Source organism: Thalassophryne amazonica, chromosome 13 (genome assembly GCF_902500255.1).
Source record: "Thalassophryne amazonica chromosome 13, fThaAma1.1, whole genome shotgun sequence".
NCBI lineage: Eukaryota > Metazoa > Chordata > Actinopteri > Batrachoidiformes > Batrachoididae > Thalassophryne > Thalassophryne amazonica.
The window spans coordinates 34,472,818-34,495,390 of NC_047115.1; the positions used below are offsets into that span (position 1 = coordinate 34,472,818).

General features: G+C 43.6%; 1 protein-coding gene across 5 annotated transcripts in view; it reads right to left on the reverse strand.

Moving 5' to 3' along the window:
* The window catches only part of kcnma1a (potassium large conductance calcium-activated channel, subfamily M, alpha member 1a), a 461,512-nt gene that overhangs the window by 131,198 nt on the left and 307,741 nt on the right, over positions 1–22,573 (reverse strand). For all 5 annotated transcript variants that reach the window (XM_034184484.1, XM_034184486.1, XM_034184483.1 and 2 more), the window contains exons 10-13: positions 5,334–5,444; positions 5,100–5,205; positions 730–812; positions 562–631 (exon numbers count right to left, since the gene is read on the reverse strand). In XM_034184484.1, coding sequence (XP_034040375.1) covers positions 562–631; positions 730–812; positions 5,100–5,205; positions 5,334–5,444 — 370 coding nt within the window. The remainder of the gene's footprint in view (positions 1–561; positions 632–729; positions 813–5,099; positions 5,206–5,333; positions 5,445–22,573) is intronic.

Genomic DNA, 22,573 nt, shown 5'->3' on the forward strand with positions numbered 1-22,573 from the left:
TTTTGTAATTAATTAATTAATCAATTAAGAATATTTCCTTTCTCAATCCTCTTATGCAGATCAAATGTCCAAAAAAGGGAAAGGCTCAGGCAGTCAGTTTTATGAAAATAGGTCATTTAAATAAGATAAAAAGCATGATCTACAAGGGAGGAAACAAGGTTCCATTGGGAGGTTTTATTTTCAAAAATGTTATACGTATAACCAGAAACACAAAAGATAAAAAGTAATAACTTCTGTCATGATACTGCCAGTCAATATATCAGGTTAATTCCACTACTTTGAAACCTGAAGAGGACTTCTACAAAACTTGAACTTTGAGGGAATAATGAAGTGAATGAAGCACACACGCGGTCATCTGCATAAACCATGTTTCTCCAAATGACTACACAATGAAACAACACTACTGAAATGCAATACAGATGTTTATTGGTTATGCAGACATTAGAATTTAATGACAATTTTTGGTTGAAGATGGACAATAACATGGACTTCTGCAAAGAAAACCTATCCATAGTCTAATCCTGTGTTATACTGCACAGCATCACAAACGAAACATCTTACCTTATTGTGATATTGTAACATCTGTGTGATTATTCTGATCTTAGGATGGTAGTTCTTGATCGAAATAACCCTAAAAGAAAGAAAACAGCAAGCAGAACTGTACACAAAGAAAAATATCCAAACCATTCTAAAAATCAGTTGTTACTGATCACTAAATTCAGCCAATACCTCATGATGTTGGAGGCATCTTCAGCATCAGGATCTGCACAGTATTTATTGGCAAGGATTAAGCAGGCATCTGCTGATTCAATCTATGTGTAAAAGTTCAAAGAACCAGATATGTTAACATGTCTGAGATTAGGAACTAGGTCTCAATACTTGTAATAAACTGTAAATTCAATAAACAACAGACATGTTTAATTGTTGCCATCACAAATAAACTGTTGAATTCATGTTTATTTCTTTAAGCATGAGAGTCGGAAGTAAAGGTCATTGGCTACCAATGTTTTTTTTTTTCTGGGATATTAGTCAACATGGTCACCTTATCAGTAAACACACTTCTTCCAATGATGCTGCAGTACTTTGATACCACGTAAGGGAAGCTTTCATCCTACTGGCCAAAAGAGTCCTCAACAACAGATGTGACACCACCATCGCTCTAATATTTCTATTGAGAAATGTGTTTTCCTCCTGTTTGTGAACAGAAGTCAGACAGATGGTGTCATGTCCTGAGACCATGTTGGGTGGTCAAACGTTGGAAGTCACACTCATGTGCAGCAGACATGTTAACCACCAATCTGTGATACAAGCCTTTATTCAACAGTTTCTGGGGAATTTGGTTTTGATAGCCTCATGTAGTTGCCTGAACACTAATTCTCTATTTATGGTTTGGCCCTTTACAGGGTAGCCCAGACACACAATATCCTTTCAATTCAAGAAAGCAAAGGCCATCGGCTATCTAGCAGACTAAACAATTTTGGTCTGCACGAATTGCCTCTTTGTCACCAGGAAAATGTGATGGACCAAGCAAGCACTCATTCTGGGTCTGGAAGCATTTTATGAGTTTGGCTGAATCTGCTTCAAAATGCTCCAAATTCTCCCTGGACATGACAAGTATGGCGTGCTGTTGTCAGGGGTCTTTGACATTTCAAGTTTTGAACGCAAAATATTCTCAGTTCTCTCAAAAGAGATTCCAAAAGCATTAGCTATCTGACTGGCGGTCAGTTCAGATGATGAACATGATCAGTGTTTTCCTCAGTGCTGCCAGTTGCAAGTCATTCAGTCTTTGGATTCTTTTCAAGGCGTTTTCTAACTCTCTTAAATTCATTTATGCTCTGTTGATCCATTATCACCACAACACCCCCCTCCCCCTCCCCATTTCACAAATGCCCACTAAAGCCAACACTGAATGTCTTCTATGTAACACCAAACATGGTTGTACCTTACTTGAACATACACAATTCACTTGGGAGTCAAAACGTTTAAATGCAAACTAAATTTCAATGATTGGTTCATACGCCTTTATACTCAATCGATATACGAGGTCTGTTAGAAAAGTATCAGACCTTTTCATTTTTTTCAAAAACCTGATGGATTTGAATCATGTGCGCTTGCATGAGCCAACCTTGAACCTTCGTACGCATGCGTGAATTTTTTCACGCCTGTCGGTTGCATCATTTGCTTGTAAAGCCCCGTTTACACATAGACGGTAAGAGCTCCCGGAAGCGTCTCGGAAGAGTTTTTGGTTCCTCCGGGCCATCTTAGGGATCAAACGCCGTTGTTAACGCCGGCGCTAGGGGGCATGGCTTAGTTCCGGCTTCACCGGGAATCGTCGAAAAAATTATTCAACATGTCGAATAATTCCGGGAGCGCTCCCGGAGAATTCGCGTGATGACAGAGACAACGCGAACAATGCCGTTTGATACTTTTTTTACCGTTATTCGGTGGCCGGCGTTGTATCCCTAATCAACGGCGTATAAATGGAGATAGAGCCCACATCGGCGTACACAAGAGCGTTTTAACCGGCGACAGAGGCAGACAAAACGGCGGCGCTAGCGGACAGTACACCGTTCTAAACGCCACCTCCCGGTTAAAATGGCGTTCCAAACGGCCGATAGGTGACGGTCAGTATAAAAACGCTAGCGCGCTGCATGCAGGCCTCTCACTCGCGGCCAGCTCCAGATATTTTTGCAGAGAAGCTCCAGTATGCCTCCTAAAACAAAGTTGGCAGCGGCAAGGACTTAAAGAAGAAGCAAACCAAGAGGTCTGGTTCAGAAGCAGAGGGGAGGCCTGTGGTGGAGACGGAGCAACACGTTGAGGAGGGGGAAAGGAAGGAGAGGAAAAGGCTGAGGATGATCTCCCTCCCCCTGCAGTGACAGAGGCATGTATTCCTGCTGCTTCAGCCTATTATACTCTGGGGGCGGTGCCTATATGCAAATGATCCTGGAATAACGCAGGATTTGCCTGGATAAAAACCTGGGTATTAACCAGCGGTACACAGGGCATTATTGGCGGCAGCAGAACACCGCCGTTCTCACGCATGTCTTAACCTGCGATTGTAAAGGATAGAACTGGGTATTAACCCCCATTGCCTGACGTGTGCCGGATGCTACGGCGTCAAAACGCCACTTTATTCGGCAGATTTAGCGGCGTTTTATCCGCCTATTTGCGGATAGTACGGCAGTTAAAACGCCGGCGAAATGCTCCACCCCTTTCCACCGCGAAAACAGCCGGAACTACCGTGAACTTCAGTCTACGTACTACCCGCCGACAAAACCGTCTATGTGTAAACGGGGCTTAAGCAGCCTTTCTGTGAGGACGGGTGGAGTTTCTGATCGTTTTTTTCTTTGCAAGGAAATAGCAGAACGACTGGAGCAACACGACTGCATCAAATTTTGACAGAAACTGGGCGACAACCAGGTGGAAACCATTTGGATTATTCAGATGGCTTTCAGTGACGATCCTATGGGCATCACACAGATTAAGGAGCGGTACAACCGGTTTAAAGACGGCCGCACAATGGTGGAGAGCGCGCCGCGCTCCGGGCGGCCATCGACATGCAGAAATGACCAGATCATTTCCAAAGTGAACACTGTGGTGATGTGGGACCGTCATGTGACTATCTGAGAAATTGTGCAAGAGGTGGACATCAGCACTTTTTCGGCACTTGTGACAGAAGATTTTGCCATGAAAAGAGTTGGCAGTGAAATTCATGCCAATGGCTTCGGCACGAAGCTGATGGCGGAACAAAAGGGCCTCCGTGTTGAAGCCTCACAGGACATGTTGTGACATGCTCACCTCTTCCACAATTTCTCGGATAGTCACATGACTGAAAAGCCATCGAAAGCCATCTGAATCTTCCGAATGGTGGAAGAGGTGAGCATGTCACAACATGTCCGGACTTTTTGTTTGCCGCCCGGAGCGCGGCGCGCTCTCCACCGTTGTGTGGCCATCTTTAAACCGGTTGTACCGCTCCTTAATCTGTGTGATGCCCACAGGATCGTCACCAAAAGCCGTCTGAATACTCCGAATGGTTTCCACCTGGCTGTCGCCCAGTTTCTGGCAAAATTTGATGCATTCACGCTGCTCCAGTCATTCCGCCATTTCCTTGCAAAGAAAAAACGACGAGAGACTACACCCATCCTCACACAAAGGCTGCTTACCAGCAAATGACGCAATCGACAGGCGTGAAAAAATGCACGCATGAGCACGAAGGTTCAAGGTTGGCTCATGCAAGCACACGTGATTCAAATCCATCAGGTTTTTGAAAAAAATAAAAAGGTCCGATACTTTTCTAACAGACCTCGTACTCTTCCTTTGTCACTTGTAAAATTGGAACAGAAAGACTCTCTTGCACTTTGGGTTTATGACAAGAATTTATCACCATTGTCATAACTAAAAACTGTTTTCTACTGATTTCTATCTGCACTTAAACTTCTCCAGTCTATTTTTTCCATCAGCCTTGCTCTCCCTTACAATAAAGAATTTATCCAAGTTTACTAGCAGTATACCTATTTTAAACTAAAAATACCTGAGAGTATACCTTCAGTTCATTTATATACTTATCAGATATATACTTAACAGATTATACTTAAATATACTTTGGTTGCACTGACTAATATACAAAAAAAAAAAAGCATACGTGCTGTACACTGAAAAGTATGGAGAAAAATCCCAGGAAAGTGTAAGTATACTAGGGAAAAAGACAACTATACGTGTAGTGGCTTATGCATGGAGCTATAAGAAGCCTATAGAGTCTACAGTTAAGACATAAATCACTGGCTATAAAGCTGGACTCCATAGTTAGGGGCTAGGAAGGAGAGCTTATGACCAGAGGATTCTGATGAGACTAAAATTAACTACAAATATATAACTAGTACCTACAAGGCCCCTTGCAGTGAAAAATAAAACTCATGTACTCAAACTTTCCTACTCTTAAAGTGTTGCTATAAGTACACCTTTAAGAACTCAAAAGTGGGCCAATTTAGTTCCAAGAAGTATTGAAATACTACATTTTCAAGTATACTATAAAATATACTTAGGAAGTAAACTTTTAAGTATACTTTTCTTTGGTAAGGACTTCCTGCCACCAACCATACCTTCACACGGGCCAGATCATGAGGGTTGAGAACAGATCCCTGGTAGAACTCTACTTGGGTAAAATGGCGTTTGAACAAGGCTTCCAGCTCAAGATTAGGGGAAATACTAGCAAACAGAGAAAAGTGGAAAGACGTTATAGGTATGTGTATTTTGTTAATATACGTCAACTGAGCATCATTTAAAACACTGTGAATGCTAACCCATTTGTGGTTAGGAAGAAAAAGTTAACTTACTTATGGAGAAAAATAATTTCTACATTGACATCATCCCTGTCCTTGTGTAGGAAGTCTTTGAGGAAGTTGGAGACACTTTCGAGTGTAATATGACCACAGACCACAATATGCCTGGAAGGGGGGGGAGAAATCATCTTGAGTGGGCAACATAAATCACTGCAGACACTGGCAGGTCTCCCAGAGATAATCAGTCAAACCAAAGCACTCTCAAATCTACCTCTCAAATACAGAAAAAAAACATCTATATGCATGTCAAGAAATGGCTGTTCTAAGCGAACAACGAACTGAATTATGTGTTTGGCCATAAAAGTGAATACTTTCCCTCCATGCACTGAAAGTGGTTAAATTCTGCACGACAAGTGCAATCAAACACTCAGCTCTGAACCACTTTAGAAAATCTAAGATATAATCACACAGCCCACAGTGGTTGGCTAGTCATCCGTTCCCAATAGAAAAACTGTCCCTTTGGCCAAACCGGCTCTTTGTGAGCTGAATCAATGTTGACAAAGACATGTACATCAATATGCTGGTGCTTTTATACAGAAGATTAGTGAAAACTTTCAAAGTGATTTGGAGGCCCGTGACTGACACAAATTCTAAACAGGACCTCAGATTATTTGACAGGTCCCTGGCAAGATACAGTACAGCATTACAACAGAGGGGGGCTGTCAGACAGTGAGCAGGGCTCATTACAGTAGTAAGGGAATAAGAGGTTAGGCAGCAATGACTGCTGAGTTGAGGTTATAACACCATTTACCCTCCGATAGTATTATAGCCCAGAATCACCAGGGTCAAAGGTCAGCTTCACTTATATCAACTCGATGGAGAGTAATATGGCCAGATATGATGGAGTATGTCTTGCGGTAGCTCTTGGTACAATTTTACTTTTACCCCAACTTAACTATGACGCTTCTGTTAAACTGCAGATTCCACTTATAACAATCTTTGGAAGCCACATATAGTTCTTCAATCTATTTACAGCATTAATTGTTCTAATTGTTCTTTTTTAACAACCTGCATCAAAGAGGGGTTGTTTTAGTAATGTTTTTTCCCCACAAACAAACAACTTTGTGATGTTTCTGTCCGTTCTACCTTCAAGGATAGCATATCTCACCCGTGTTGGCCTCCCTTCATTGGCTTCCTGTTAATGCTAGAATAGAATTTAAAATTCTTCTTCTTACTTATAAGGTTTTGAATAATCAGGTCCCATCTTATCTTAGGGACCTCATAGTACCATATTACCCCATTAGAGCGCTTCGCTCTCAGACTGCGGGCTTACTTGTAGTTCCTAGGGTTTGTAAGAGTAGAATGGGAGGCAGAGCCTTCAGCTTTCAGGCTCCTCTCCTGTGGAACCAGCTCCCAATTCGGATCAGGGAGACAGATACCCTCTCTACTTTTAAGATTAGGCTTAAAACTTTCCTTTTCGCTAAGGCTTATAGTTAGGGCTGGATCGGGTGACCCTGGACCATCCCTTGGTTATGTTGCTTTAGACATAGACTGTGTTTCATAATTATTGTATGGCCTTGCCTTGCAATGTGGAGCGCCTTGGGGCAACTGTTTGTTGTGATTTGGCGCTATACAAGAAAAAAGTTGATTGATTGAAGGATAGACACCAACTTCAACCTCCCACAGTGTAAGTCGAGTGTTGCAAATGTCAATATTGTTTGGCATACTAAATGCTAATGGAGCGCAACCGTCTGCTCGGTGGGTGCCTGATTCTATCAGATCTCAGAAGCTAAGCAGGGTCAGTCCAGATTAGTACTTGGATGGGAGACCTCTTTGGAAGAGCAGGGACTTTATGTTTCTCCAAGTAAAACTACAGCTGCATCAGGAAGGGCATCCCATGTAAAACATGTGCCCTGCACTGGATCTGCTGTGGCAACCCTGACCTAAAACAGGGGCAACTGAAACACAAACATATTAAATGCCAATGGACACATGGGATTCTGCTGCAATGCGAGTCCTTTTTGACAGACTTTGTGATCCTCTTACAATGGTCAAATCATCACATAAATAGTATCTTGATGTGTCTAATAGTTACAAAGATAAAATTAACCCTCAAGATAAAACACTTAATTTGAGGATTTGTAAGTACTCCAGCAAATTGAATGCCTTGAGGAAATTATCAACAGGCGGGGCCAGATACATTTTAGAAGGAGGAGAGGAAAGCACTCTTCCTAATGAAATGATTTTCACACAACTTAGTGAAAAAGTTGCACTTGGCATGGAGTTGAGAACATTTCAGAGTGGAGCAATTAAATTTTAAAGACTTTTCCTCTTTTATTTCAGGAGGTTTGCTCAAACCAATTACATTTCTTTAGTCTTCAAAGAGTTTGGCCACCAGCATTCATCCACTGAATATGTTAGTCACCTGTGTGATGGAACATCTTGAAGACGCAACAAGAAATCCAGTTGCTTTTGAGTAAACTATCTACTACCTGTATGAATGAGAACTTCCATACACATTTTGTTCATATTCATTGATCAACAGGATAGATACATTTGAAATAATGAAGCAGGGTATTGCCCAAATGCCATCAAGACCAAGAATCGCATCTGAGTCACTGCAGGCCTCAATGTGCAGGATGTAGCCGGCCTCAATCCTTGAGTCACAAAGCTGCAAGATCTTTTGGTCTTGGAATAGGTATGATGTGTAACATGCACCCTTAAACTTTAGAATTAAGGTGTAATACTAAGTTCTACTTATTGTTGCGGTCCTTGTTAACATGTACAGTGGGGGAAATAAGTATTTAATCCACTGCCAATTTTGCAGGTTTTCCCACCTACAAAGAATGGAGAGGTCTGTAATTTTTATCGTAGATACACTTCAACTGCGAGAGACAGAATCTAAAAAAAATCCAGAAAATCACATTGTATGATTTTTAAAGAATTAATTTGCATTTTATTGCATGAAATAAGTATTTGATCCCCTACCAACCAGCAAGAATTTTGGCTCCCACAGACCTGTTAATTTGTCTTTAAGAAGCCCTCCTATTCTGCACTCTTAACCTGTATTAATGGCACCTGTTTGAACTTGTTACCTGTATAAAAGACACCTGTTCACACACTCAATCAATCACACTCCAACCTATCCACCATGGATAAGACCAAAGAGCTGTCTAAGGACATCAGGGACAAAACTGTAGACCTGCACAAGGCTGGGATGGACTACAGGACAACAGGTAAGCAGCTTGGTAGAAGACAACAACTGTTATGATTATTTATTAGAAAGTGGAAGAAACACAACATGACTGTCAATCTCCCTTGGTCTGGGATTCCATGCAAGATCTCACTTTGTGGGGTAAGGATGATTCTGAGAAAGCTCAGAACTACACAGGAGGATCTGGTCAATGACCGGAAGAGAGCTGGCACCACAGTCACAAAGATTACATTAGTAACACTCGATGCCGTCATGGTTTAAAATCCTGGAGGGCAGCAAGGTCCCCCTGCTCAAGCCAGCACATGTTCAGGCCCGTTTGAAGTTCACCAGTGACCATCTGGATGATCCACAGGAAACATGGGAGAAGGTCATGTGGTCAGATGAGACCAAAATAAAGCTTTTTGGAATCAACTCCACTTGCCGTGTTTAGAGGATGAGGACAACCCCAAGAAAACTGTCCCAACCGTGAAGCATGTGGGTGGAAACATCATACTCTGGGGGTGCTCTTCTGCAAAGGGGACAGGACGACTGCACAGTATTGAAGGGAGGATGGATGGGGTCATGTATTGCAAGATTGTGGCAAACAACCTCCTTCCCTCAGTAAGAGCATTGAAGATGGGTCGTGGCTGGGTCTTCCAGCATGACAATGACCCCAAACACGCAGCCAGGGCAACTAAGGAGGGGCTCCGTAGGAAGCATTTCAAGGTCTTGGAGTGGCCTGGCCACTCTCCAGACCTGAACTCAATAGGAAATCTTTGGAGGGAGATGAAACTCCAAACCTGAAAGATCTGGAAAAGATCTGTATGGTCGAGTGGACCAAAATCCCTGTTGCAGTGTGTGAAAACTTGGTCAAGAACTACAGGAAATGTCTGACTTCTGTAATGGCAGACAAATATTTCTGTACCAATTGTTAAGGTCTGTTTTTCTAGGGGATCAAATACTTATTTCATGCAATAACATGCAAATTAATTATTTAAAAATCATACAATGTAATTTTCTGGATTTTTTTTAGATTCTGTCTCTCACAGTTGAAATGCACCTATGATAAAAAAAAAAAATACAGACCTACCCATTCTTTGTAGGTGGAAAAACCTGCAAAATTGACAGTGGAACAAATACTTATTTCCCCCACTGTAAACACTTTGTAATGTCATGGAAATAATACAACAGAATTAACCATTATATGGTGATGACGCCAATTTATTCATGATCACCCAGATGTTTTCTATACTTCCTTTGAACTTTGCTAAATTAAGCTACGTTTCCATAGTTTTACTTAAATGTCATCCAATTCCACTGCCAAACATCTAAATGAGAAATCCAAACACGCTCAGTAAAATTCATTCTTTACACTGAAATGGATCAATGTGGACGCTCAGCAGACACAATAATTGCCCTGTGGAGACCTGTAAGACAATCTGGGTAATGACAATGTTCTTATCTGCTACTTAGCAGTATCTGCCAGGAAACAATTGAACCACTTTAGGTCAGAGTCTCTGGGTACTGTACAGATTTGTACTTAAGGCATCTTGTATTAGGTTACTTTTTCCTGAAATAACCTAAACACTGCAGTCATATTTGGTCACCATTACTCTTATCATGAAACTGCATGTTGTGTCAACTTTTCTTGAATCCAAAATGATGTTCTAATACAGAAGAAGGAAAGACTGCCTTATACATTGACCTTGAACCAATAACATCTAAATTTGCACAAAAGATAAGTGAAATTTGACTCATTTTGGCAAATTTAAAGGAAATATAATTCTGTATTCATGTAAGATGCAAGCGATAGTTCAGATTGGTTAGTGTGAACCAGATGGGCTGGGCAGGAGTGAACTGAAGTGGACTTGGCAATGTGAAAAGACATATTTAGAGAATGGCAGTTCCTAGATGTTCCTAGAACATAATGGTCTTCACAGATGTCACCTCAGGTTTTTAAGAGAATCTAATGCGCAGCTATGATTGCACTGCTGGCCAGAGTTGAGCAAACGTCTGTGTGGTCTAACAAGCTGATGAGCTGAGATGTCCATGAGCAGCCAGAAGCATTTGGCAGAAGATATCTCGTTTCAAGAAATGAAAAACATCAGTTATGTTTTCCTCTTCCCACTAACCAGATGCCCGTCTGCAAGGGTAAGTGGAATAAGGACTTTGTGGCACAGTATTTGGTATATGTGGGTTCATCATTAGATCAAACCACACACTAAAACACAATTAAAGGTGCAAATGCAACGACAGCAGCATGTGTACACACATTCAAAAATGTTCATGGGGTAATTTACCCGCGAATCAAATGCTTTAACAATCAAACTTTTTTTCTGTTGCGTCTGTGTTGTAATATTTTTTCTTCATTTAACACACATTAATTAAAACTGTTAGGCCTCTACTGACTGTTTTATTTGGCCAACAGTGGCACCAGAAAAACCCCCAAAACAAAACAGTAAGATCACTGGCTAGCAGAGTTAAACCATTTGCAGCATCAACAAAATAACCTCCCCTGTGGATAGCGCAATCAAATTACAGACAACTGAAAAACCTGCTGAAAGGAAAAATTAACAATAAATACGTAAAAAATAGGAGAGAGACAAGTTTTGATGAGAAATCCAAACACATTAAACCACACACTTAAAAAGTATGTGGCACACAATTACAATAAAATATGAAGGGGAAATACATAGCGTGCATAAAATCCATGCAGTCAGGGAACATCCTGGGCTAGAACTGAGGGATGCATCCACAAAACGAGAGCTCGAACATCAGCAACAGAGGTCACCCATTTGGTATTGCTCTAATCCTTGAAGCACTGTTAAAACCATGTGCAAGAGTCAGTGGCCTATATGCTGCATTTAATATAACCTCAGTCCAGGACACACAAAAAGTGATATGAAAAATGAAACACTTTTTGACAGAAATTCAGGATTTTACAAATTTTATTGTTGAATGACAAAAAAAAAAGTTAAATTATGCTCTTTAATCTTACACTCTAAGAAATGAAACACAGGGGTTTTAAATGTAATTAATACCATTATTTTCAATATACGAGGTCTGTCCAAAAAGTAACGGACCTTTTTATTTTTTTCAAAACCTATATGGATTTGAATCACGTGTGATTGCATCAGCCAAGCTTGAACCTTTGTGCGCATGCGTGAGTTTTTCCACACCTGTCGGTTGCGTCATTCGCCTGTGGGCAGGCTTTGAGTGAGCACTGGTCCACCCCTCCCGTTGGTTTTCTTTTGTCTGAGAACTTGCTGAGAGACTGCCGCTTTGCTCCATGAAATTTTTTTCAGAAACTGTTAGAGACAGGCAGTTGGAAACTATTTGATAGATTCAGTTGGATATCGGTGAAGATTCTTTCGGTGTCACGTGGATTATGGACTGTTAAAACCTTTTTAAAGACGGCTCACAGCGGCGGAGGGCGCACGACGTGCCGAGCGGCCATTCGACAGGCTGGATCAACCAGATCATTTTTAAACTGAACGCTGTGTTGATCCGGGACATCATGTGACTACCACAGAAATGGCAACAGAACTGGACATAGCACTTTTGCGGCACATTCCACTGTTACAGGAGATTTTGTAATGAAAGACGTGCGGAGGATTTCGCGCGTCGGCACGAAGCAGCTCAGGACGCGCAGCAAAAATAAAACACCTCCGTGTTGGAAACCATTCAGAAGATTCAGACGGCTTTCGATGGCTTTCAGTCGAGTGAGTATCCGAGAAATTGTGTAACAGCTGGACATGCCACAACATGTCCTGTGAGACTTCCAAGACAGAGGTGTTTTTTGCTGTGCGTCCTGAGCTGCTTCGTGCCGACGCGCGAAATCCTACGCACGTCTTTCATTACAAAATCTCCTGTAACAGTGGAATGTGCCGCAGAAGTGCTATGTCCAGCTCTGTTACCATTTCTGTGGTAGTACATGATGTCCCGGATCAACACAGTATTTAGTTTAGAAATGATCTGGTCGATCAGGCCTGTCGAATGGCCGCTCGGCGCGCCGCTCGCCCTCCACCGCTGTGGGCCGTCTTTAAAAAGGTTTTAACAGTCCATAATCTTCACAATCTTCATAATCTTCAGAATCTTCACCGATATCCAACTGAATCTATCGAATGGTTTCCAACTGCCTGTCTCTAACAGTTTCTGAAAAAAATTTCATGGAGCAAAGCGGCAGTCTTTCAGCAAGTTCTCAGACAAAAGAAATCCGACGGGAGGGGTGGACCAGTGCTCACTCAAAGCCTGCCCACAGGCGAATGACGCAACCGACAGGCGTGGAAAAACTCACGCATGCACACGAAGGTTCAAGCTTGGCTGATGTAATCACACGTGATTCAAATACATATAGTTTTTGAAAAAAATAAAAAGGTACGATACTTTTTGGACAGACCTCGTACTTGCAATTGTTAATTATAGGGATTTAAGTAATAATGTTTCATTTGATTTAATTAATTTCAACTACAATATTGTTTTGCACTTAATTGACAATGTTATGTGGAAAAAGTTACCTTAACTTTATCAATTAAATTCAGCGTTTTATTTCTTAGAGTGTATAATAAAAGAAAATTTTTATCAGAAAATCTCAATCTCTTTGTGATTTTAGCTGCAATCTTCACCGAGTGGTCCAGAGGTACAGTACAGTGTGTCCAAACCTTTGACTGGTAGATTGCAGTGCATTCAGAAAGTATTCACAGCACTTCACTTTTTCCACATTTTATTACATTACAGCCTTATTCCAAAATGGATGAAATTCACTTTTTGCCTTAAAATTCTACATATAATACCCCATAATGACAATGAGAAAAAAGTTGTTGTCTTTGAAGATTTTTGCAAATTCATTAATATATATACATACATACAGTGAGGAAAATAAGTATTTGAACACCCTGCGATTTTGCAAGTTCTCCCACTTAGAAATTATGGAGGGGTCTGAAATTTTCATCTTAGGTGCATGTCCACTGTGAGAGACATAATATACCCCATCCTGACCAGGTACGCATAATCATGAGTACACCGAAATCAAAAGCCTATAATGGTTTTATTATATGGTAAACAAGATAACTGGGAGTTTGTCAAACATACTACAACTGAAAAATCAATCTCAAGTTTCAGCTCTTTATTATTACTGTCATACTGCACCAACAGGTCCAAAATACTTCATGAGCACAATCTCTAAAGCCCCTTTCACACCGGGGCTGCCTCGAGCTTCCTGTGGTGTCATGACGACGCAGGAATGTCTGCATCAGGTGCGCGCAGCAAGGGGCAGAGAGGAGGTGAGAACGCAGCCTGTAGGTTCTCTGCACAGAGGAATCAGAGTGCACAGTTTGGCTGCAGACAGACTGTGCACTCTGATGTCTCTTCTAGTTTATATTTGTTCTTGTGCGGAGCTGCAGGTCTGTGTTCTGAGTTCTGTTATAGTTTATCTTTCCTACTTTGACTGCGAGATGCACGTGCACATGCACGTGAACGAACTGTCCGTGAGTAAATGTGGAGATGTCTGGAGTTATACTTGGTGTGGATATGTCCTGTCTCTAGCAATCAGTCTGGGCCTCATGTATCAACGTGCGTACAGCGATATTTGAGCGTATATGGGGTGTACGCCAAAAGGGCTGCACTACTTGGCATTTATCAATGTGGTTGTTGGCGTACGCTGCGCTGAAAATATACAGCAGGCTGAGAGGTGGAGTAAATTATACACCAAAATGAACCAGCGCTGGAATCCACATAAAAATGTAAATGATCAACATGATAAACAGTGCCATTATACAAATCAATGCATATGTTACATAAATAACACTTTCCTGATTATACTACATAGTAATTAATACAAATCCCGCTTTTGTGGGATTGTTGGTCTCGAGCACGAGCCGTGGCCACAGCGCTGACCGCAGAGAAAGCGCTGCTTGCCTTTTTCTCCAGACAGCGCTTTCTCTGCAGACTTCGAGCCTGGAGCCAGAGCAGCGCTGAGCTTAACTTTATGTGGTGTGATTGTTTTAGACAATGAAATTGATAATTACAACTGTAGTGTTCTCATTCCCTTCGCCCGTGCTGCAATCAGGTTTTGTCTTCTCCATTCGTTTGTCACAATAAAATAAATAAAGAAATACATCTTAAGAATAAAGAAATCTGAAAAATTAGGCGTGTCTTATTAATTGAGTGAGCAAATATCCACATGTCAAGAATTATTGACATGTGAAAAGAGAATACAGTGGTCCCTCGCTATAACGCGGTATAGTAGAATTTTGCATGCTTTTTTTTACAGTGCATTGTGGTCTGCGTGTCTGTTTATAAGAATCTTCTCGCCCAGAAGAAAAAAGAGCGCCAACAACTACTCATAACTGTGTTTGTCACTCGGAAACAGACACCTGCAGCGAGGTGTGAGTGGAAAAAGGCGCGGCGTCAGGACGCAGAGGCAGTCACTATTAATAATTTCTTATGTGTCCAACCTCGTACGTTGATCGTTAAAATTAAATTCGTTAGTTCTAAAAGCCATCATAATTATTTATAGGAAAACGTTCTATTTTCATTTCTCAAACAAATGTTTGGGCCTGAAAACAGTTTGGTCTTATTTTTCTACTAAGGTTTGTGTTGTGTGTTGGGGGGGTTGGCTGGACATTTTGGTGTTGTTTTCTTTTCTTTGCTCTCCAGGTGGTATGCAAACTGGTTTTTTGTCTGTGGAGAAGGTGCTGGCAGAAGAGTCCTTCACCCTCATCAGCATGATTTGCAGCACCTGTGGATGATGCTCACGTGCAACCTTAAAAAGACTTTCAGCTGAAGCAGATAATGAGATGGCGTTCTGCATTTAAGCCATGAGTGGTTCAAGCAGAATTGCCGGGAACTCGACCTTGTGACGTTCGTTTGTGAGACGCTGAGGACCGTGCCTGGGTTTGACACATCGTGCCTGTGAAGGAGGACGGGTGAGGGACACATGCTGTCAGCACACATCAGAGGTGATTGATTGTCTGAATAAGTGTTAACAGTAATTTGGTATTTTGTTACGCAGTATATTTGAACATTGATGAGAATTGTGCAGCTCGCTTCTCACTGCCGTGGCGTACGGACTGATGATCCTCCACCTGTTGTGAGAAGCTGCTCATTTACATAAAGCCTAAATTCAGACCTGAATGTGTTGCTGATAGTGTGTGCCTTTGAAGGATATTTGTTGTAGCTGTTGACTTACCTCACCTTTTCCATCCTTCACAGAATCAGTTTGTCGTATCCACCTGGGGGGTGTTCGGCGGTGAGTCTGGGTCCAGAGGCGCCGAGCTTTGGTCCATTTTGGCACTGGAGAGCGCGCCGTCCTTCACCTCGCCAGACAAACACACATTTATGTTGTACACCAATTATTGCACAGGAGAAAAATAAAATTGTTTTGTTTTTGGAACCGCTTTCTGGTTATTTAGCGCTGGGTTCAGTCAGACGCAGGTCCGCTCCTCAACCCGCGTCTGCACATAACAGTAGTTCCCGGCCATTCCAAAATGGACCCAGTGGCAGAAGCGGTTCCATTTGCCGAAAGAGTTCAAGAATATTTGGAGAAAATATGGGAGCAATTACAGTATCTCGCAAACCTAAGTAAACAAACAGGTGCCCGCATTACAGAGCTTGCAGCGGCACCATCGATACCGGTGCAGATAATTCCGTCTCCCAGAGAGTCGGCTTCCAAACCAATTATTGGTCATTCGGAGCCTTATGCGGGAAACGTCGAAGCCTGTGCTCCGTTTTTGATGCAATGTTCTCTGGTTTTTGCTCAGCGACCGGCTTCCTTCTCTTTTGATGGTAGCCGTGTCTCATATGTGACAAATCTGCTCCGAGGTGACGTCTTAGCTTGGGTCACTGCGTGGTGGAGTAATAACTCTCCATTGTTAGGATCCTTTAAGGATATCTCCAGGTGTTCTTGGACAGGCATAATAATGGACACAAAAAAAAAAAAAATTATTTGGGCTGTTTTTGTTTTTTTGTAAGGGGTTATAAATTGTTTGGGGATTTAGAGGTGGTTCTGGTGGAGTGAACGACTTGCAGTTCGGAGCTCGGCTGGACTCAGGGTATCGTTTGTTTTCATTATCTGGACTTAGGTATTTTCTGTTTGAGGATTGGGTCATTTTGTTTTGTTGTTTTTTTATTTCCATGCTTCCCTAACCCCAACCTCACATGCTCCAAGACCGTCTTTTGGGTTGTGGGGTGGTGCAGGTTGGTCACGCTGAGCGTTTCTCAGAAGACCTCTGCACCTAGGGGGGGGTTGTCAGGGGCGTTTTTTTTGGGTTTGGTTAGGGCCCGGTTCCTCTCCAGCCCCGGTGGGCCTTTGACCGTTCGTCATTGGTGTTACCGGGGTGTGGTGCAGTGGGAACATACCTCAGTCGGAGTGGTGGGCCGATCTGTTGCCGTTCGCCATTTCGGTAGTTCCACCCCTCCCGATAGGCTGGTGGTATGGTCGGGTTGGGGCACCGGACGTCTTTCCGGTTTTCCGCTGCGCTTCGGGGATGGGACCGGGTTAGTTTTTCCTGTTTCCTTCCCCAGCTTAGTAGTTTTGTGCCGTTCGCCGAAATTGGGCTAACGATAGGCTCTGGGGGTACTCTGGGGTCTTTCGGGGTGCTGGGGGGGGTAACAGGGTTTGTTGGTTGTTTTATTTGCCCCCGGGGTAGTTTAATGAAGTCCGCCGGGGGTTGGATTTTTGTGTTTCTTATGTTTCCTTCCAGGTTCCACCTCCAGGGTTGATGGGACGGTCCTCTGGGGGGGAATTGGCTTGTGGGGCCGACTAGCCAAGTGTGGCCGGGTCTGGGGTTCCTGGGTTGTGGGGAGGGTGCCTCCTGGGGTTGATGGTACGGTCCTCTGGGGGGCGCTGTTGCTCCGTGTGTACCTGGGGACCTCTGTGGGATTCCGGCTTTGGCTGTTTCTCCTGGAACTGGCGGTAAAGGTCTTCTGGGGGGTGTTGGGCTCTGCAAGTCGTTCTGGGGGGGTTGTTTGTTATTTTTCTTTGTGAATTTATGTTTGTATTGTGTTGTTGAGGCTGTGTTGGGTTGTTGGATTTGGGTGTTTTTCTTTTCTTCCCGGGGTTAGATGGGACGGTGCCCTGGGGAGGGTTTGGGTGGGTTTTGTGTTTTTTCTTGTATGTTGGGTTGTATATGGGACTTTTTGTTTTTTTTTGTTGATGCCAGCCGGCCTTCCAGCCGCGGTGCCCTGTCCTGCTGTCTGCGGTGGACCTTGGGAGCGTTACGCCGTCTGCTTCCTGACGTGGACCCCGGAGGGAGGTGCTGTTCTCGGGCCTGGTCTGTTCGGTCGCCGGGAGGCTTCCCGTTGATGGGGGGGTACTGTTGTGTGTTGGGGGGTTTGGCTGGACATTTTGGTGTTGTTTTCTTTTCTTTGCTCTCCAGGTGGTATGCAAACTGGTTTTTTGTCTGTGGAGAAGGTGCTGGCAGAAGAGTCCTTCACACTCATCAGCATGATTTGCAGCACCTGTGGATGATGCTCACGTGCAACCTTAAAGACTTTCAGCTGAAGCAGATAATGAGATGGCGTTCTGCATTTAAGCCATGAGTGGTTCAAGCAGAATTGCCGGGAACTCGACCTTGTGACGTTCGTTTGTGAGACGCTGAGGACCGTGCCTGGGTTTGACACATCGTGCCTGTGAAGGAGGACGGGTGAGGGACACATGCTGTCAGCACACATCAGAAGTGATTGATTGTCTGAATAAGTGTTAACAGTAATTTGGTATTTTGTTACGCAGTATATTTGAACAATGATGAGAATTGTGCAGCTCGCTTCTCACTGCCGTGGCATACGGACTGATGATCCTCCACCTGTTGTGAGAAGCTGCTCATTTACATAAAGCCTAAATTCAGACCTGAATGTGTTGCTGATAGTGTGTGCCTTTGAAGGATATTTGTTGTAGCTGTTGACTTACCTCACCTTTTCCATCCTTCACAGAATCAGTTTGTCGTATCCACCTGGGGGGTGTTCGGCGGTGAGTCTGGGTCCAGAGGCGCTGAGCTTTGGTCCATTTCGGCGCTGGAGAACGCGCCGTCCTTCACCTCGCCAGACAAACGCACATTTATGTTGTACACCAATTATTGCACAGGAGAAAAATAAAATTGTTTTGTTTTTGGAACCGCTTTCTGGTTATTTAGCGCTGGGTTCAGTCAGACGCAGGTCCGCTCCTCAACCCGCGTCTGCACATAACAGTTTGAACTTTGAGAGTGTTTACACATGAGAGAAAAGTGAGAAAATGTTCATGCCTGATTGAGAAAGTGTATAAAGTGGTTTTACAGCTTTAAAACGTCTCTAATAATTGTAAAAAATAACGCTGACTACGTCACAGTTTCGCGTATTACAGGCTATTTTTAGAACGTAACTCCTGCGATAAACGAGGAACCACTGTAACACTTTTTTGATTATACTACAAAACAATTGATACGATGGCCGCTTTTGACACTCTATTGGCACGCGTCGTGATTGGTGGAGTTCTTTTTCTTTGCCGTCTTCCTGGCTTCCATGTCGTAAAATGAGGGTGTGTCTGAAGCGGAGTCTGAATATTTATGGGCATGTTTATTATAATTACGATTGTTTTCACCCGCCACATTTATCAAGGTCACGTCAGGTGTACACCGGAAATGGGCAGGTGCGCACTGCTTGATACATGTCATGGCAACTTTGGTGTACTTCAAATTTACACCGTAAATTTACGCCACAAGTGCGCAACTTTGATACATGAGGCCCTCTGTGTGCAGGACTTATGTCCTTTCTTTAACACAGTGATGAGAGAGTTTGCGGAGAGTGAGGAGTGCAGGCAGTCTTTTTTTCTTTTAATTGTTCACATGTGCACGCACGAATGAATCGTCCGTGAGTGGACTGGAGATGTCTGAACTTTTTACTGAACGTTGACATGTCCTGTCTCTGGCAATCAGTCTGTGAGCAGGACTTTTATGGACTATATTTAAATAAATTTGTGAGAGAAGACTGAGGAGCAGCTGCAGCCAGCAGCATTTTTTTCTGTGCCCTTAGTTTTACTGTATTGTATACACGGCGTCGTCAGGATGACGCACGACGCAACTTGAAGTGGGCCAAAGTAGGCATTGTATCTTGTTATCTGATTGGTCGTTATCGATAGAAGGCGTCGCTCGATTGGCTAGCGCTATGCTGCATGCGAGGTGTACTCGGCTCCACCAGCGGTCAACTTGGCTCCACCAGCGGTCAACTCGGCATGTGGTACAGCTCAGAAAGTGGTGAATAGGCCAATCAGAAGTTGGCAAAATCACATACCATATAATAATTTTTACAGTAGCCTCTGTTTGCAATTAACAGAGGTCAAACTTTTCCTGTAGTTTTTCCACCAGGTTTGCACACACTGTAGCAGAGATTTTGGTCCATTTCTCCATACAGATCTTCTCCAAATCTTTCAGGTTTGGAGTTTCAGCTCCCTGAAAAGATTTTCTATTGAGTTCAGGTCTGGAAACTGGCCAGGCCACTCCAGGACCTTGAAATGCTTCTTATAGTGCCCCTGCTTAGTTGCCCTGGCTGTGTGTTTGGGGTCATTGTCATGCTGGAAGACCCAGCCATGACCCATCTTCAATGCTCTTACTGAGGGAAGGAGGTTGTTTGCCAAAATCTCATAATACATGACTCCATCCATCCTCCCTTCAATACCCTGCAGTCATCCTGCCCCCTTTTGCAGAAGAGCACCCCCAGAGTATGATGTTTCCACCCCCATGCTTCACGGTTGGGATGGTTTTCTTGGGGTTGTTCTCATCCTCTAAACATGGTAAGTGGAGTTGATTCCAAAAAGCTCTATTCTGGTCTCATCTGAGCACATGACCTTCTGCCATGCCTCCTCTGGATCATCCAGATGGTCACTGGTGAACTTCAAACAGGCCTGGACATGTGCTGGCCTGAGCAGGGGGACCTTGCTGCCCTGCAAGATTTTAAACCATGACAGCATCATGCGTTACTAATGTAATCTTTGTGACTGTGGTCCCAGCTCTCTTCAGGTCATTGACCAGGTCCTCCTGTGTAGTTCTGAGCTTTCTCAGAATCATCCTTACCCCACAAAGTTAGATCTTGCATGGAATCCCAGACCAAAGGAGATTGACAGTCATCTTGTGTTTCTTCCACTTTCTAATAAATAATCATAACAGTTGTTGTCTTCTACCAAGCTGCTTGCCTGTTGTCCTGTAGTCCATCCCAGCCTTGTGCAGGTCTACAGTTTTGTCCCTGGTGTCCTAAGACAGCTCTTTGGTCTTGGCTATGGTGGACAGGTTGGAGTGTGATTGATTGAGTGTGTGGACAGGTGTCTTTTATACAGGTAACAAGTTCAAACAGGTGCAATTAATACAGGTAAAGAGTGCAGAATAAGAGTGTTGGGAAAGTGTAGTGACACGGACCCACAACAGGGGGCGTAAATGAACGGACAATGGAAGGAGTCAAATTATAACACTTTACTGGTGTGAATGTCACAACCAAACACAGCAGAATCAGAATGTGCAACAGTCAATTAATAAAAGGTGTCGTGTGGGCAGGCTCGACGATAGGAGACGCCCGTCTGGAAACGAACAGGAACCACAAGATTTCCACCGCCACCTGAACCCGAGGAATACTGGAGCCGCCACGTCCCGGAGTCCCCAGGTGGCCACCTTCCCGGCGTGTCGGATCTGGTATTGCTGGCAGAAAGCAAAAGACAGTCAAAGGGTGGGTGTGTGAACACCCAGTAACACTGGTGGGAATGCCACCTCCACCTCTCACTCAGCGCGTTGCAGCGGTCTCAGCTGAAAAGGAGCGCCGTCTTGCACAGCCTCCTCAAAAATGACCGGTTCTCCTGCAAACACTCACAATAAACAGATTTACAAAAGGCTGAGGATATTACCTCCAGATGAAGATGATATCTCGGCAGTTTGGTGGAGGTGTCTTCCTGCTTTTATACCAGATGTGTTGATTAGTGACAGCTGTCACGGATGATGGGTGACAGCTGTCACCATGGCTTGTTCCTGAGGCGGCAGCGCCCTCTCGTGCCTGAAGCCCGCACTTCAGGCAGGGCGCCTTCTGGTGGTGGGCCAGCAGTACCTCCTCTTCTGGCAGCCCACACAACAAAGAGGGCTTCTTAAAGAAAAACTACCAGGTCTGTGTGAGCCAGAATTCTTGATGGTTGGTAGGTGTTCAAATACTTATTTGCAGCAGTAACATACAAATAAATTATTAAAAAAATCATACATTGCACCATTCGGAAGATTCAGACGGCTTTCGGTGGCTTTTCAGTCGTGTGACTATCCAAGAAATTGTGATGAGGTGAGCATGTCACAACATGTCCTGTGAGGCTTCAACACGAAGGTAGTTCGTGCCTTCAGCTTTGTGCCGATGAATTTCACTGCAACTCTTTTCATGGCAAAATCTTCTGTCACAGCGGAATGTGCCGAAAAAGTGCTGATGTCCACCTCTTCCGCAATTTCTCGGATAGTCACACGACGGTCCCACATCACCACAGTGTTCACTTTGGAAATGATCTGGTCATTTCAGCATGTTGATGGCCTCCCGGAGTGCGGCGCGCTCTCCACCGTTGCGCATCCGTCTTTAAACCGGTTGTACCGCTCCTTAATATGTGTGATGCTCATAGGATCTTCACCGAAAGCCGTCTGAATAATCCGAATGGTTTCCACCTGGCTGTCGCCCAGTTTCTGGCAAGATTTGATGCAGTCGCGCTGCTCCAGTCATTCCGCCATTTCCTTGCAAAGAAAAAACGACGAGAGACTACACCCATCCTCAAACAAACGCTGCTTACAAGCAAATGACGCAACCAACAGGCGTGACAAAAATCACGCATGCGTACGAAGGTTCAAGGTTGGCTCATGCAAGCACACGTGATTCAAATCCATCAGGTTGCAGTCCATTTATCATTTATTCACAGCCTTTGCCATGAAACCCAAAATAGGGCTCAGGTGCATCCCGTTTCCACTGATCATCCTTGAGATGTTTTTACAGCTTAACTGGAGTCCACCTGTGGTAAATTCAGTTGATTAGACATGATTTGGAAAGACACACACCTATCTATATATAAGGTCCCACAACTGACAGTGCATGTCACAGCACAAACCAAGAATGAAGTCAAAGGAAT